The sequence below is a fragment of the Aythya ferina genome, assembly GCF_964211825.1.
Source record: "Aythya ferina genome assembly, chromosome: 8".
NCBI classification, from domain to species: domain Eukaryota; kingdom Metazoa; phylum Chordata; class Aves; order Anseriformes; family Anatidae; genus Aythya; species Aythya ferina.
The window spans coordinates 22,810,913-22,826,182 of NC_140304.1; the positions used below are offsets into that span (position 1 = coordinate 22,810,913).

The following is a 15,270-nucleotide window of genomic DNA, read 5'->3' on the forward strand; positions in this document are numbered from 1 at the left end:
CTAAGTCTAGTGGAAGCATTAAGGGTCTTAGCATGACACGGGGATTAACACGTGGGACCGCTTCCACCGCCCGGCTAGGAAGATGACCTGGCCACGTTATGTGCAGTCGCGGTGCGGCCTGTTCTCATGCGAAAGGCATTAGGATGATGTCACCCACCAGCTGAGGAGAAACTGCTCCACGCTACTGGGAGAGTTTCTCAGCTAAATAAACAGTTGAGTTATTTGGAGAAAGACAGCAGGAATGGTTCCAGGAAGGAGAAAGCAAAAGGGTCACGGTTCAACAAATAGGGCTGGAAACTTTTTTTTATTTGGTGGAGGTTGACCAGCATTATCAAACCACAGTGCAAATGGTGCCCGACCTTATTTCCTTCGGAACCTAAGCACGACTTTCAATTAAACAGAACCAGAAATCAAAAAAAAAAAAAAAAAAAAAAATCCTTTGTGTGGGAGGTGCTTCATGAAGCCAGTAACTATCCATTTGGCTATCAGTAAAAAAAATAAGCTGTAGCCAAGACACACCATAGTGGGCACCATACTCAATAAAATTTAATTTGCAGTGTATGTATAATGATATGTGAACTGCAAGGGAAAGCTAAGAATTACTTTGTATAACTTTAAACCCCTTAACACTTAAAGGATGTGGGTACTTACTGTCTTGGAGAAAAGAAAATATAACCCTAGGAAAGGTTTCACATTTTATCTTAATTGGTAGCCTTTCCTCTTAGGTTCATAGGAGCAACGTGCTGCCTTCCAACATAGCACCTGTCTTCTGCCTGCACACTTTGAAAGAGAGCTTGCTGCCTGACACTAATGGCAAAGCTTGAACACCCAATTCTGGTTTACTAACCCCAGAGCTAGTGGTAGTTACTTGCTTTCTTTATGATGCCCCAAATGCTTTCTGCTATCCCTGCATCTTGCTTTAAAATCTAATACCTGGAAATTGATCTGGTGTGGGTGCATGGTCTGATCTGGGAGAAATTTAGGGTGCTGAGTGTGGAATGGGTATGGTGTGCTAATGGGGAGAATAGGACCTCTCTTAATTCCCTTCTACTAATTAATATCAATCATAACTGAAGTGTGTCATTGCCTGCTTCCTTCTGCATTGGATGATGGTTTCTTTAGCCTGCAAAAGTAGGGGGGGAAGTTGCATAGGTTTGGAATAGTAAATCTCTGAATAAAATTCAACGCTGTATTTAATTTTGATTAGAGCTGAGCAAGTCTGAATCAGCGTACCTTCACTGGAGTTATGCTGAATTGATACTGGTACAGCGAAGAACAGAATTTGTCCTAGAATAAAACTTTGAAATATTAACATTTCTTCCATAATACTTCTTTGGCTTCTAACTCATGCGATAACAGTTAACCCTGTGGAGAGCTTCCAGTGCAGGGTATCTATAGAGTCAATCATAAACATTGTTATGATGCTACCAATAGGGTGGTAAATTTATTTACGAAAAGTAAGCTCAACTGCTCCGTGTTCTGTGGAGTATTGACACCAAGGAGTGTGGGAGACGAGGCTAATGTGAGCCAACGGACTGTCTGGGTCTGCTTTAAAAACACCGGTTTCTGTTCTGCTCGTGCATTGCAACCCAGGCTTGGATCGGTTAGGGATAAGGCAGTAAAACTTGATCTCTTGCAAGCCTTTGCACTGCAACTAGATTGAATTTCGTCACTGAAGAAATACAAAAAAAAAAAAAAAAAAAAAAAAAAAAAACTCTTATTTGAGAAGGGAGGCTCATAAATGTCCCAGAAAGCTGTATGTTTATTGCCTTCATATTTAGTACTTTGCATTCATTGTGCTGGAAACCAGATTGCTCTGAACTGTATCCGCTCTGATATGTGTAATAAGATGTGAAGACGTGTGGTGTCTATCCAACTGAGGGGTAGCTTTCCTTGTTGAACAGGAAGGAGAGAGAGAAAAACTGTGGCAATTGTGCTTCCGCGGTCCATGCCATCTCACCTTGCTGCAGACCCAGGAAAAGACAGAACCCAGAAAGAACCAATGGCAGCTCCAGACACAGCCATTCCTAGTAGGTGATGTTTCAGGTTGGGGTAAGGAGGGGCAAAAGGTACATATTGTGAAACATAACAATACCTATACTTCTTTTATCAGTCAGAATTGAGACAGCTGTGAATAAGTCTTGCTGTTAAGTTTTCATGCTGTTTAAAACTAATAAAGTGACTTCTATTTGCATACTAATCAGCTTTTAGAATTGCTCTTTTGTAATTGTTACTCCTACCTTGTTGCAGCTTCTGTATTTTTTTTTGAGTTAGCTGTTGGTACTCATCTTGGTGTTGCCCTTAACTCTTTGTGCCATGTGCAAATCTTGGTTTTCAGTGAGGCTGGAAATCTGGCCGTATACTTCTCAGGCTAATTGTACTCTTTAGGTTGCTCTGCGTAAGACTTCCTGAACTCCGTGTTCAGGAAAGATCATCTGGCTTTTAAAGTACCCTTTCACGGAAGATTATTAGCCCAGAGGGCACAACAGTCAAATAGGACCAGAGTGAGACAACTGTCTGAGGCTGATGCTGTGGTCTGGCTTCCCCAAGCCCACATGTTTTTATGATTATCTTCTAGATTGCCCTTTCCCTTGAAAGATAAAGTTTGAGCAGCAGAGATAAGTGCTTGATATGATGTCTAGGCCAATGCTTCAGCCAAAACTGTTTGAGGAAGGATGATTTCCTGCCCTGAACTTGGAAATGTTCAGCAGGACAGAAGCTGTTTGAGTAGACCTAGATTTCATCTGCTTGCAGTAAAGAACAAATGCTCTTTCCCCAGGCCCTAGTTGCTTTGTTCTACTTTGTTGCTAGCAAGTCAGACATTGGACCTTGGAAGTCAGATTTATACCCTCACTGTTTTAAGAGTTTTTCTGCCTCCCGTGTCTGAAAGTAAACTAGTAAAATTTGTCTTTGAGCCTCATTAGGAAAAAAGTGCATTGAAGGTATAACTTTCCCGTCTGCTAATGCACTTGCTGGGAAAACGTTATGATGGGCTTGCACTGTTGTTAGATGTATTTGGTTGCAGTACTGGCAGTACCTGTTGTATAGCAGTCTTGACAACTACCGAGTCTTCAGCCTGTAGTTGCAACATCTCTGTTCAAGCAACCAAATGTTAGTGAGGCCTTGCTCAAACTATTTGGAGTATTTTAACTTGCTTCTTGTTTTTATTGCTTTTCTTCTAAATTTCATTCTTGGCCCTTATCAAAATTTTGGCTTGACTTAGGTAAGGAAGATGGGGCTTTTACAATTTAATTTAGAATAGCCTATCTACTGCAGCTCATGTACTTGTGAAAGCCCACGTGTGAGACCATGCCTCCAGATGCTGAATTTGGAATAACAGTACAGTAATCGGCTGTTAGTTTAAATCTCTGCTTATTTAGGTGTTTGCTGCTAGTAATTTTTTCTGCTAAAGCCCTTCCCCTTTTTGATGGGAGAAGCTGATGGAACTACAAAAGAAACTTTCTTTCATCTGTTGAAGATACTCAGATAATCACATTAGGAAGGAGAATAACCCAGAGTCTGTCCTTCTATACAACACCAGAGTGAATTTGGTGACTATTTTGGATCCTCCTGCATTTTGGATGGAGAGTGGCATGGATGGAGGCCAGAATAGGAACACAACTGAAATTGTCAGGCATTAAGTTGGCAGAATAGTGACAGATTTCTAGCATGAAAGAAAAACACTGGTGAGTTGCAGATCACTTGCTGTTCTTTGGCTTTCCCCATGAGAATCTGGTAGCACAGGTGGCTGCAATTGAAAGCCCTGTTGAACTGTTCCAGAAATATCCTTCAATCTGCTCACTTTGGTTTCTAAGTTTAATGGCAATTAACTTAGATAGTATGTTAAATAATAGAATTTGTGAGGCTCTGGTGGATGGTCTTGGATCGAGGGAAAACAATTTTATTTTACCTTTGGAGCTGATATGGTTCTAGTATGTGTTGCCTAGTCCGTTTGCTTTTCTCCGCATTGCATTCCTGACTATCACTCTTAATGCTGCATGGTGGTGATGGGAAAGGAGGGGTGGGGAGGTGGCCTTATTATGCTGTATTTTTCTGTATTTGTGTAAAGTAGAGAATAAATAGGAAAGATTTTTTTTCTGCTCTTGGTTTTAGTGGCTTTATTGGGAAAAAAAAAGTTCTTTTTTCCATTTCATTTCTTATTAATGAAGTTCTACTTCATTCGTTATTGCTTTGAGTTGTAGACTGTGGGAGCTGCTTGAGTGCTTGCCAAGGACTGTCATGTATTAGTTGCATAGTCCATACCTGACTCGGCCAGCATGTTCAGTGTCATCGTCTGTTGTCTTCTCATTTATGCTCTATTCCTCCAATTGAAAATACAGCTGTGAATGAGTTGAGGTGCGCATGCCAAGAAGTAGTCTAAAGAATACCTTAAAATGGAAGTATTTTAATGGGATTTTCCTCTATCATGTGGCATCTCTGTATCAAGTCAGTACATCCTGTAGGTCAGTAAAAGCCAACATAGATTACTGTTTTGTTAGTATTGTTCTTGACTTTTATTAGGAAATACGACACAATATCTAAAATGAGGAATATCTCAGATGATTCAGTAGGGCAGCATTGACTCCATTAGCCACGTAAATACATGGCAGTAAATGAAACAACTGTTTATTTAGGAGAGTTTGCAGTCTGGCTTTTAAACAGATGACTCCCTAGGAAGAGAAAAAGGGCATACATAGTTCATTGGAGGAAATTTTTCATCTTCCAATTGGAGTCTTTCATGGAATTGGCTTAAAGCAGTCCATTGGTTTTCTATCCTTGGAGGCTGCTGAAGTTGTATAATTCCTGACAGTTCTTTTAGAAATAAAATCCATATTAAGGTAGCAGAGCCTTTCAAAATGTACTATGCTGGAATGACCTCTTTTGTGTTTTTTTTTTTTTTTTTTTTTTGCTTTATTATACCTATTTTGGAGGTAAGATAAGCAGGCAAAAGACCCTTCTGATGGATGACCCATACAGCACTATCAGCAAGTGATTGCTTATTTGTTCTTCTTGTGCCTGGGGGATGAATAATGTAGTTGTAGTGCCTGGTGAAGGAGACCCCTCTGGTGTATTGCTTTCCTCAGGCTGTAAAGCTGGTCCAGATGTCTTTGGGGCCCCAATCAGAAATTACAGGGGGAAAAAAAGATGAAGGTATAGAGCTGGAAACTGCTTCCTCTTGTTATTAAATGTGAGAAAAGAAGTAGTATCATCATGAGGTTAGGTGTCACCAGGGTATGCAGGGCTTTGTGACTAGAGGCAGATTTCCCTGTTTTCCTGCTTTGAACTCCCAGGTTTGAATTTCACTTGTGCTGATAGTGCTTGGAGTATCTACTTCTGCCAAATAGGGCCATTTTTTTGTGAGGTGCAGTATTTAGAAAATAAATAGAGCTTGGTGCAGCAGGTTTGGTATCCTTAGATCAGTTTGCACAGCCTATGAACAGTTTTAATGGTTATGAAATATCAACTTTTGCTGCTATTGTTGGGAACTGCTCTATAGTTCCTGGTTTTTCTTGTATTTTTCCTGCTTAGGATGTTGTTTGATTTTAACCATTTGGGCTGAAATCTACACTGGAAGGTGGGATCATGTTTCAAATTCATATTTTCAAAAAAAATTTAAACTATTCAGTCTTTTCAATAATAACAAAAAAAAATCTTAGAGAATATTTTGTTAGCTAATATAGTCTTTTTATTTCTTGTGTTAGTCTTGGTTCTCTAGACCTTGTGCTTTCACATAGCAGTGGTATTGTCAGGGAAGTTCTTTTGCTCCCTATAGAAAAAGAAAGCTTCACTGAGGCTACATTATAAGTCACTGAAAGATCATTTTTTATACATATGATTGGTGATACATGCTTCTAGCACTGGGCTGCAAAGGTTAGGAAACTTTCTTCACTGATAATGGTTCTGTGCATTTTTACAGTGCAGGGAAAAGCAGCAGGGATTGGGTTAGTCTAAGACTAAAGGTTCTTCCTGATGTCATTTGGACAACCTGCAGAAAAAGGCTGTTAAAAATGTATGCAGAAGAGTAAATGGGAGTGAGGAAAAATGGAACACAGACTTCAGGGGATGGGCACACAGTCTATGCAGGGACAGGGCTGAGGAGCCCAGGGGGCCTCAGTTTTGCCCCTGCTGAACTTGGCCATGCAATATTTTTTTCTATTTTTTTTTCCCAGCTATTTAATTAATGCTTTCATCAGAAGAGGTTAAAGTGGAAAATCCTAAGGAAAGGATGCAATGTTGTGTGCTTGTTTGTCCAGTACTCACACCCTTGCTCAGTAAACCCAAGCAGTATTTTTTTTAACCCTGGAAGAAAACCTTTCCTCCTTCCATTTCAGTTGATCATGACTGAAATGATCATGACTTTTTTCATCAATTCTTGTTTTGTGAGTTCTAGTGGAATTGCTTTACATCAGCTGAACTTTTGTAACTGTCCATATGTCTTTACTTTGTCCACAGTAAGTGTGGGGCGTTTGACCCTTTTTCATTGCAGGGTAAGTCATTTTACCTGGCCTTTGCTACAGATGAAGAACCCAAATGTGGACAGTGACCAAGGCTTAGTTTGGTTTGAGACCCCAATTCTGCTGAGACCCAACTGCATTGGACAGGATGGAATGTATCGGGGTGGTCTGAGCTGTTCTTGATAAGACTTCTGTCTCCTGAGTATCACACCACTTTCTTTGACAAACACAAACGTTTTGCATAAAACAGCTGCAACTGAACTTTCTGCCTTCCCTCCCGTATTTGCATTATGGGTTAAATGCAGAGAGAACAAGGGCTGCGTGTGGTCCATCCTTTAAAGAAGTTTAAATTGATATTCCAGTTTTGTTGGCAGTTATTTGTACTGCGCTTCTAAATAGGTAGTTGCTAAAGGAATAGCACTTAAGTCACGGTGCAGTCATTTACAGTGGTCTGGAAGGATAAAACCAGCGTGCCAAGGCAATTCTTGCATTATTGATTTCAGATTTGAAGCATAAGGGAAAAATTCTGTACATTTTGCTTGCATATAGCTACATGGTTACAGATGCAAAATGCAAATTGAAAACTTGATTGATATTGTGCGCTGTGCCTTATGGCTTTTTGGGTGGTCTGTATGGAGTTTCTAGACATTTGACAATGCATTTCTCACTTGCTGCCTGTTAGACGGATTTCTCTTGGATGCTTGGGAGAAATTTCCATGTTAATGCCAGCATTGAATTTGGCACAGGGTTTGCATCATTTATAGAAATTGCTATGATTGGCTGTACTTCTGTTCACATAACCATCATTACATGCTTTGTTATGAAACTGTTGTCAGTTATTAAATTGTTATTCAATGCTGATCTTCCTGGAAATGGAGACATGCGTTTTGTTTCTGACCTGAGGAGACCTCTTGATCTTACGGGCATATGATGATGAAACCTATTTCCAATGTTTGTGCATTTCTGTGCCTCTGTACAGTGCCGTGTCACTTTGCCAGCTGAGATGTGTAGCTTCCTAGCACAAATGACAAAGTGGTCCTTAGATCTCCTCTTCTGTTACTGTTGCTTTTATCCCTTACGGGCTCAGCCCTGTGGGCTGAAAAGGTGAAGTCTTGTTCAGATTCTTGCAGTGAGTTCCTTATTCCATTTATTCATTTTATTTGTTAATTCCAGCCAGCACAGCTGCATAAATGCCTTGTCTGGAGACTGGTGGGAAATGCCATTTCTCTGAGTGGTATGAAACCCTGCCAAGCATGATAAAGTCAAAATCAAAATGACAGTGTCACCAATACAGGCTGCTTTGGAGTTCATTACGGCCAAGAATATTGTGTTATCATGAGTAAAAACTTTAAACCTCTAGGAGAAGAGGAGAGTGTGTGACAAACAAGGTAAATCTCATGAAACATTGCAGTGGGGTATGTCAGCTGTGGCCCTTAGTGTTCAGTACACCTGCGTTTTCTGGTGCTTTGATTGCAAAGCTCATAAAAGGCAGAGTTAGTAGAAACCCAGGATGTTGCGCTGGTTATGAGGTGATGCATCTCTTATTGCATTTCCTCTCGTTGTGTTTCCTGTTGGGAAGGATGGAACGCTAGCTGGAGCGGGGTAGGGATGACAGCAAGTTGGTCACTGGCTGTATGTGCTTTAAAATAACTAAATATATCTGTTGCCATTTACTCAGCATTGATGTTTTCAGAAGGAGGAAGGGTTAATAAAAATTGAATGCATGATTTTTCCCAGACCTTTCTCTGCATGGTCCTTCATGTAGAAGAAGTAAGGATGGAGAGCAGATAATTTCTTGTGGAAATCAGGAGGAGAGCAGCACACGGGGGCAGCGCAGCTTTCAGTACGCAGGGGTTGGAGGAGGGATGATGTACGGGTGTGCTGCTAACACCGTGTGAGTGGGGAGGGATGGGACGGGGGGTGGCACACTGGGTGCTGGCAGAGAACTGACAGCGCGTGCCAAGATCTCGTGCACGCCTTCTTCAGCTTCTGTTAGATAAGTTTATGTGAAAAGTGATTCTTCCCTTGACTCGGGAATGAAGTCTCAATGGATATAAAACCAATGGCATGGTTTGTACTGACCTACCTGGTGCAGTCATTTTATCTCGGGTACATGTTTAGGCTTTCCTGTTCTGTCGGTAAGTGATGGTGTGAGGAGCTTGTTTGTGGTCTTGTGTAAAAGTTTGCAGCAGAAACTCCAGTGGTGTTTTGTGAGGAAGGCAAACTTCATTTCCACTGCGCTCTTTCTAAAAGATTATGTGAAATCTTTTGCTTATTGGTGTTTTTTTAATATGTGCTGATTGTTGAGCTCTTGGTGGATTATCCTTTACTTCTATATTTGCGTTTTTTTTTCTTTTATCACAGTGAGACCCAGTGGTTCTCAGTGTGAGTAGGCCCCTGAGCATAACCCAATACAAACAGGACACTACAGCTGTTTGTTCTTCTTGTGTCTTTTGTGAATTCTAAGAGTTTTAATTTTTGTTTCAAGTGTTTGATTCACAATACAACGATGTATTCAAAGATGCTGAATACAAAGCTTCCTTCATATGGTAGTTACAGGACCTAAGTTTTATTTCTTATCTCTGCTCCCTGTTTGAGTCTGTGACACTGACTTTGCAGTTTCCTATTGAACAGCATCACCTCAACTTGAAGCATTTTGCTCCCCCTGAGTGACTCTGGATAAAGGGCTGCTTGATTATGAAGTTGTGGGCTGGAAGAGACGAGGAATTGAGGAAAAACTTGAGAGTTCTATCACATCAGGACCTAGGAGGAATGCTTGTTTTGCAAATTATGGATGTTGCTTTGCTTTTTTGATTGCAAAAGTATCTGTTAATTCTACTTATTTATAAGTTAATCATGGCCCACATGCTTTGGTATTTGCTGGACATTCAGAAATGATAGTTTGGGAATACCTTTAAGTAACAATCTGTGATAACAGCTGCTAGCAACTGGAAATTATAATGGAGCTATTTGCAGTTAGAAATAATTATTGCCTTTCTGCTATGTTATGGTTTTGGTGCCTTTTGCAGAGGAGATGCTTGCAGTTTTTATGATATTGTGTCCCTTGCTTTTGTTTTGCAGAATACGACAAACTGGGCTTTCTCCTGAACCTGGACTCAAAATTGTAAGTAAACTGTTGGACTCATTGTTTCTGTAGTTACAAATTTATATTGCAAGCAACTTTTATGTCACTTTGTCAGCTGGTTTGTTGGACTATATACTCCTACCTGGGACAGCCAAATCCTGCAGCAACCTGGCAGTTGCTTTACAGTAGGCTTTACTGGCTGACTTGGATTGTGCTTCACTGGCTTTAATTCCGTAATGACTGATCAAGAGGCTATAAATGTCCACCTGAAGCCATGCTTTTCAGTCTGCTCTAGGTGTTGCATCCTAGTTATCCATCTTCCAAATGAGGAGAAGTGCATTAAAAATTTGAAGGCAGGAGGAATGCCAATCTGCAATTTACTGGGAGGTTTAAAGTTCCATTTCCACTCTTTCTTTGAAAATGGATACTGCTATTTTTGTTTGTAAACTGGAGTGGAAAGAACTTCAGTACGAGGTGGTGACTGTGACCGTTTGCTATGTCAGAAGAATAACAAAGTGCCAAAGGAGGATGGATATTCATCATACTTTTTGCCATAATCGGTCGAGACTGAACTTTGTAACACTAGGGGTCACTAGTGACTCTGTTTCTGAGGTCAACAGCCTAGGGGAAACTTTGGCATTAGGAGCAAAAAGACTACTAAAAACCTTCTGCTTCTACTACTTAAAAAGACATTGAAGCAATCCAGTAGCTTTGAGTGACTTGAGGATGCATCCCCCATCCAATGTATCACATTAATTAAAAAAAAAAAAATCGGTATTTTAAGAAGCTTCAATGTACTCATTGGGTGTAACGTTAAGGTTTTGAGTTTAGTCTTGCTGAACAGCTTGTGAATGTCCATAATGAAATAAAAAGCCTTACAGCTGTGCTGGGGACTGTTGTTCACAGTAAGTGAGAAGATCTCTAGGTAGGAGCTGCTTTTACAGAAGACGGTGAGTATGCAAATTACTGTAGGTGAGTGTATCAGGTGGGATAGTGCTGTAGAAAAACATATATGGAGAAAAAAGAATACTGATATCTGTAAAGGATCTGCATCTCATTCAGTGTGCAAGAAGTATGACAGTTATTGCATGAATGAGGACAGGGTTTCTTTTTGGTAATGTAACATTCTGTGCTTTATTTGTTGCATACCCATGGTGGCTCTGCAGTTCCAATTTCTATACTAAATTTTCTGTACTGGGACATCCTTGTGATTTAGAGAGCCTTATGGCGCTGTGGATGAGATGATATATTATCGTCAGTTTATACACATAGATGCTAAAGCAGTGAGATTAGTCCAAAATTATGAAGCAGGTAAGTAACTTCTGAATGAACATCTTAGTGCTAGTGAAGAGAGAAATAATTTAATGTTTTTTAGTAGTCTGACTTTTTTTTTAACTTAATTTTTGTCATGACTGATGTATTGAAAGTACAGCTCACTGACCATCTGCACCCTTTTGATGTACTGACTTTGGATGCCAGCCTGTCTAAACCACTGCTTCAGTCTTGTTCTTTCTATCCTTCCTTCTGTGCTCACTGTCCTTTTGTTTGTTGCTTTTAGCAAGTCTCACTGCGCCTTCCTTCATTTCATACCTGCGTTACATTTTTTTCCTCTTCTTTGCTGACTTACCTGTTTGGGTTACGCCTCTTTGAGACACAGCCTGTCAGGTTTTTTACCTGCTGGAGGGCTTCCAAAACCCTAAACATTTCTATGTAAAACTCTCCTTGATAAAAATTCTCCATTATCTTTAATAGAATAACTTTGACTATTCAAAAGATATTTATCTAGCACTCTAAAAATGCTTGTTTGCTTTAAAAGCAGACCAGCCATAAGTTTAGCTTCTGGAAAGGCATGAAAAATAAAATCAGCATGATTAAAATAAATACAATGAGGTTAGGTTAAGATGCAAAGAAAGCAAGTATATCAGTAGGTGAAATCACATGGCTGGCTTTTGTGTATTTATGTTGTTTTTAACTGCAATAGTTCTTCGTTGGTTCTATTTTTTCCCTTGTTTGTTTATCTTTCCTCTTTGAAAGTAAAGGTAGCACTGCTTTGAGGTGGACCTGCTGACTTGCAGAGTTGCTTTCCAGCCTGAAGTATTCTGTGACTTTTTTCAATAGCAAGAGAGCTAGAGAAAAGCTGAAAATACCATAAAACATACGAAATAAATGTTGAAAGAAAAATGGGTGTTGGAAGATGAAGCCTAAAGGAATTTGCTGCTGTTCCACAAGTTCACCATGTGGTCAGGATACCAAATGTGTTTTTTAAGTACTTTCTGTGAATTCAGTGGAATTTAATGGTTAAAAATGTGTAGTGGTTTCTGCAGCTCTTAATCAAGATGTTAGTATTGCAGAAGGACTTTCTGGTTAAAAAAATACTTGCTCAGAGAGTTAAGAGGGATAATAAGTTCTGTGCTGATGACTTTTTTGGCAGAAATAATTTAATTATGTCTGTTGTGATATAATCGTCCTGGTGGAATTTTGCCATAGATCATAACTTTATAGAGTGCACTTAATTGACAGCGTGCGAGAACGTTGTGTGACTTGAAGCACTTGGGGCAACAATTAGTTTTCTCTCTTTTTTTTTTTTTAATCTTTAATCTTTCATTTGTTCGAAATCTGTTCCTGGCTGCGTTACTTAATATCATTTAAGTGAGTGGAGGAGTAACACTTTCTACAAAGGCATAGTTGCAATAAAACTTAAGTGCTCTGACATGAATTTTAAATTACGTTGTACAGAGGAAAGTATTTGGCAGGAATAAATAGAAATGTATCCATTTGCCTTTGCATCTTTTTTTTTTTTTTTTAAATACTTTATCATACTCTACTTTGTAGGTACCCAAGTCATGTTACTCATTTTGTTGTGGTTACAGCAATGTAATGATTCTGTTCACTGGCTCTCTTTGAGTTCATGGAAGTGGCAAGGAAGCCACGTTTGTTCTCTTTGGAAAGAAAATGTCAGAAATACGTGTGTTCTCTGCAGAAATTTTATGGCTGATACATTCCTTGCTATGGCATTAGGGAGACTGCAGCGGCCAGAATTCTCACCTGGAAAGGGATGGAAAGTTTTTAAGGTACTGCACATGTCTTGTTGCTCTGAGCTTGTCAGAATGTCAAGATGGAAGATGCTTTCTGCAGCCTGTGCTTAGGCTAGCTCTTCTCTGGAAAGTCTTTTATCGTCTAAAAATGAAGATGGTACCCAGGTAGGGACTGTTAAAGAGTTACAAGATGAACAGAAAGCTGAGGACATCTGCAGGCAGTAAAGTTACTGAATCAGCTGTTTTCCATAGTCCTGAGGAGATTCAGGTCTTGTTTTGACTAACTTATTGAAAAAGATCTGTTGCAAAAGGAATTTATCTTTGAGTTATGTTTGTACCAACCATAATATCATTTCCAAAGTTAGAATACCAAAACAAAATATGCCCGAAGTCTGTAAACAGGCTGGTTGCATCAGTTTCTCCCAGGTAAAGCAGTCTCCCAAACAGCAGAGCTACATACTATTTCTAAAGCTTTAAGAATAAAATCCAACATTAGCTGGTTATGTAGATAAGTGTATTTATACAAAAAATACAATACAATTCATAGGTCTTAATCCTTTTAGGGGTGAATAGTTCCTGAACAACTTAAGGCCATCAGTCATGTTAGTGACTCAGCCAGTGGATTACTAGGTGCCACCAAGATTTGCAGTTGCTTTCTAACATCTGTGCTTGGCAAAAGGGTTGCGTGCTTTTATTACTATTAAATATTTATATTGTAGTAATTCTTTGAGGCTGGCCAGGTCCTAGAAATGAGTCTCATTCACTACAGATTCTGAGTCATTCTCAGAGCAGAATCTCTATTTGCATGGAGTGAAAGGAGAGTTCTGCAGGAGGATCAGCGTATGGTCATGTAGTTAATTATAGAGTGTGTCTTAATGCATATTTGGTGAGGCCCAGATTAATGTTGTGTGGTCCTTTTTAGTTTGTCACTTACTAGCACAAAAGCTCGGTTTAGTTACCATAATGATTACTTGGAGTTACACGTTAGAAGTGCAGATTTGTTTGCCTTGTGCATGTGAGAAGCTCCTTTTCTGTAACAGCCAGTGTGGCTTGGGGGCTGTTGCATTGTCTCCCTTATGCTTCTATAGTTGCTTTCCTTACCTTGCCTGCGTGCAATTTTACGACATGTGAGATGGAAGCTGGTATCTGGTCAAACTGCTACTTCTGCCCTCAATTCAAACTCATCCTTCAAAAGCTATTTTGGAAAATACTTTAGCTGCTGGATCGATGATGTTATGTTTTTAAACAACAGCCAGGTAAAGGCCTGCCTTGAGTAATGGCTGTTCTCTTTACCTGCTGCCACAATCAGCTCTAAACCTTCATGGTAGAATCGCAGCTGATGAATGATGGAGGAGGTGTCCCAGGGTTTGACTTTGTCTGGGGAAAAGCAACTCTCTGATTAAGTCTTGCAACTGTTAGGAGATGTGCTTGAGCTTCCTGCCAGCATTTGGAACTGCTGGAAGTAAAATTCTTCACTTAATAAGACACTGGTATTATAATGTGTTAATTTGAGAGAGTTTTTTTTTTTTTTATAGGTAGAATCACAGGCAAGAAAATTACTACTTCTTTCAATCAGGAAAAATGACTGAGATCATTATGGTTGACCACAATAACATAACACGAACATAATTAATACACTGTGTTTATACAAGATACAGTATACATTCTATATAATATAATTCTTCTAGATAATTAAAATATGGAATACTTTTTCCAGTGTGCTCTGTGCTTTGGTAGGCATCTTGTTACATGTTGTTACAGCTATTTACATGTTTTTCCAATATTATAAATGCGGGGGATGCAACAAAGATCTTTTGAATAATTGTGATAATGTCAAGGTTGTCTTTGAAAATAAAAGACAAAAAAAATGAGTCTCTGTAAAAAATAAAATAAATAGAAAGCCAAAAATAATAACTTCACCCTGCAAGCTCAAAAGAAACTTGATCTAGTCTTTGAAAAGACTGTAAAAATGGAGGGAGTTTGGGGCTAGGGAAGCACACAGATTGGATTACTTCTGTTTGTTGAAATTTCTTTCCTTCAGAGCTTTAATAATGAAGAACTGAAATGGAGCCCCTTCCCCTCCTTTTGTTTCTGGGGTAGGAGGTTGCTTTGAAGCTGTGTGTGTGTCTATGTGTGGTACTTCGCCATTAAGCACTGTAAAAATAAGCAATCAACGTGTTGGAATGCTGGGCTTTCCTCATGCCTGCTGCTGGGGGATTTCTTTGTGCCCTGTTCATTTTCCCACTTGTGTTTCTGTATTTCTGCAGCCCTGGGTGGGGTGGAGGGAAGAGGGAAGTGAAAAGTCACAGGGATGTCCCTTCCTGCCTAGGCAGGAGGGAGTACGCATCTCGCCGTTGCTTTTTCTGAAAGGTTATTTCAAGATTTGATATACTTTGGTATTTTGGTATTTGGTATTATTTGGTAAAATCATTGGTATTTTCCTGACGCTCAATTATTCGTTTCTTCTTCATTTCGTATTTTTCCTTTGACTTTGGAAGAGATTAAATAGAATATGTCAATCTGCACCAATTGTTTGAGCACTTCAGGTGTTTAAAAATGAATCCTGGCTATTCACAGTGATTCAGATATTGGGCTGTTTGTTCATCTCATTAAACCTCCCATGTGTGGTTGGGATGCAATTGCTATCTCAGTTCTTTGTTTTGTTCTTCCTAGCTCATTTCATATTTTTTCCCAA

General features: G+C 39.5%; 1 protein-coding gene across 11 annotated transcripts in view; it reads left to right on the top strand.

The window, feature by feature from the left end:
• ST3GAL3 (ST3 beta-galactoside alpha-2,3-sialyltransferase 3) overlaps window positions 1–15,270 on the top strand; it is a 176,338-nt gene that overhangs the window by 42,208 nt on the left and 118,860 nt on the right. For 6 of the 11 annotated variants that reach the window (XM_084527923.1, XM_084527922.1, XM_084527926.1 and 3 more), the window contains 2 exons: window positions 1,905–2,030; window positions 9,537–9,579. In XM_084527923.1, the coding sequence (XP_084384049.1) occupies window positions 1,905–2,030; window positions 9,537–9,579 (169 nt within the window). Of the gene's footprint in view, window positions 1–1,904; window positions 2,035–9,536; window positions 9,580–15,270 lie in introns of those variants that run through there. The other 5 variants (XM_084527927.1, XM_084527920.1, XM_084527929.1 and 2 more) reach the window with 2 other exon arrangements.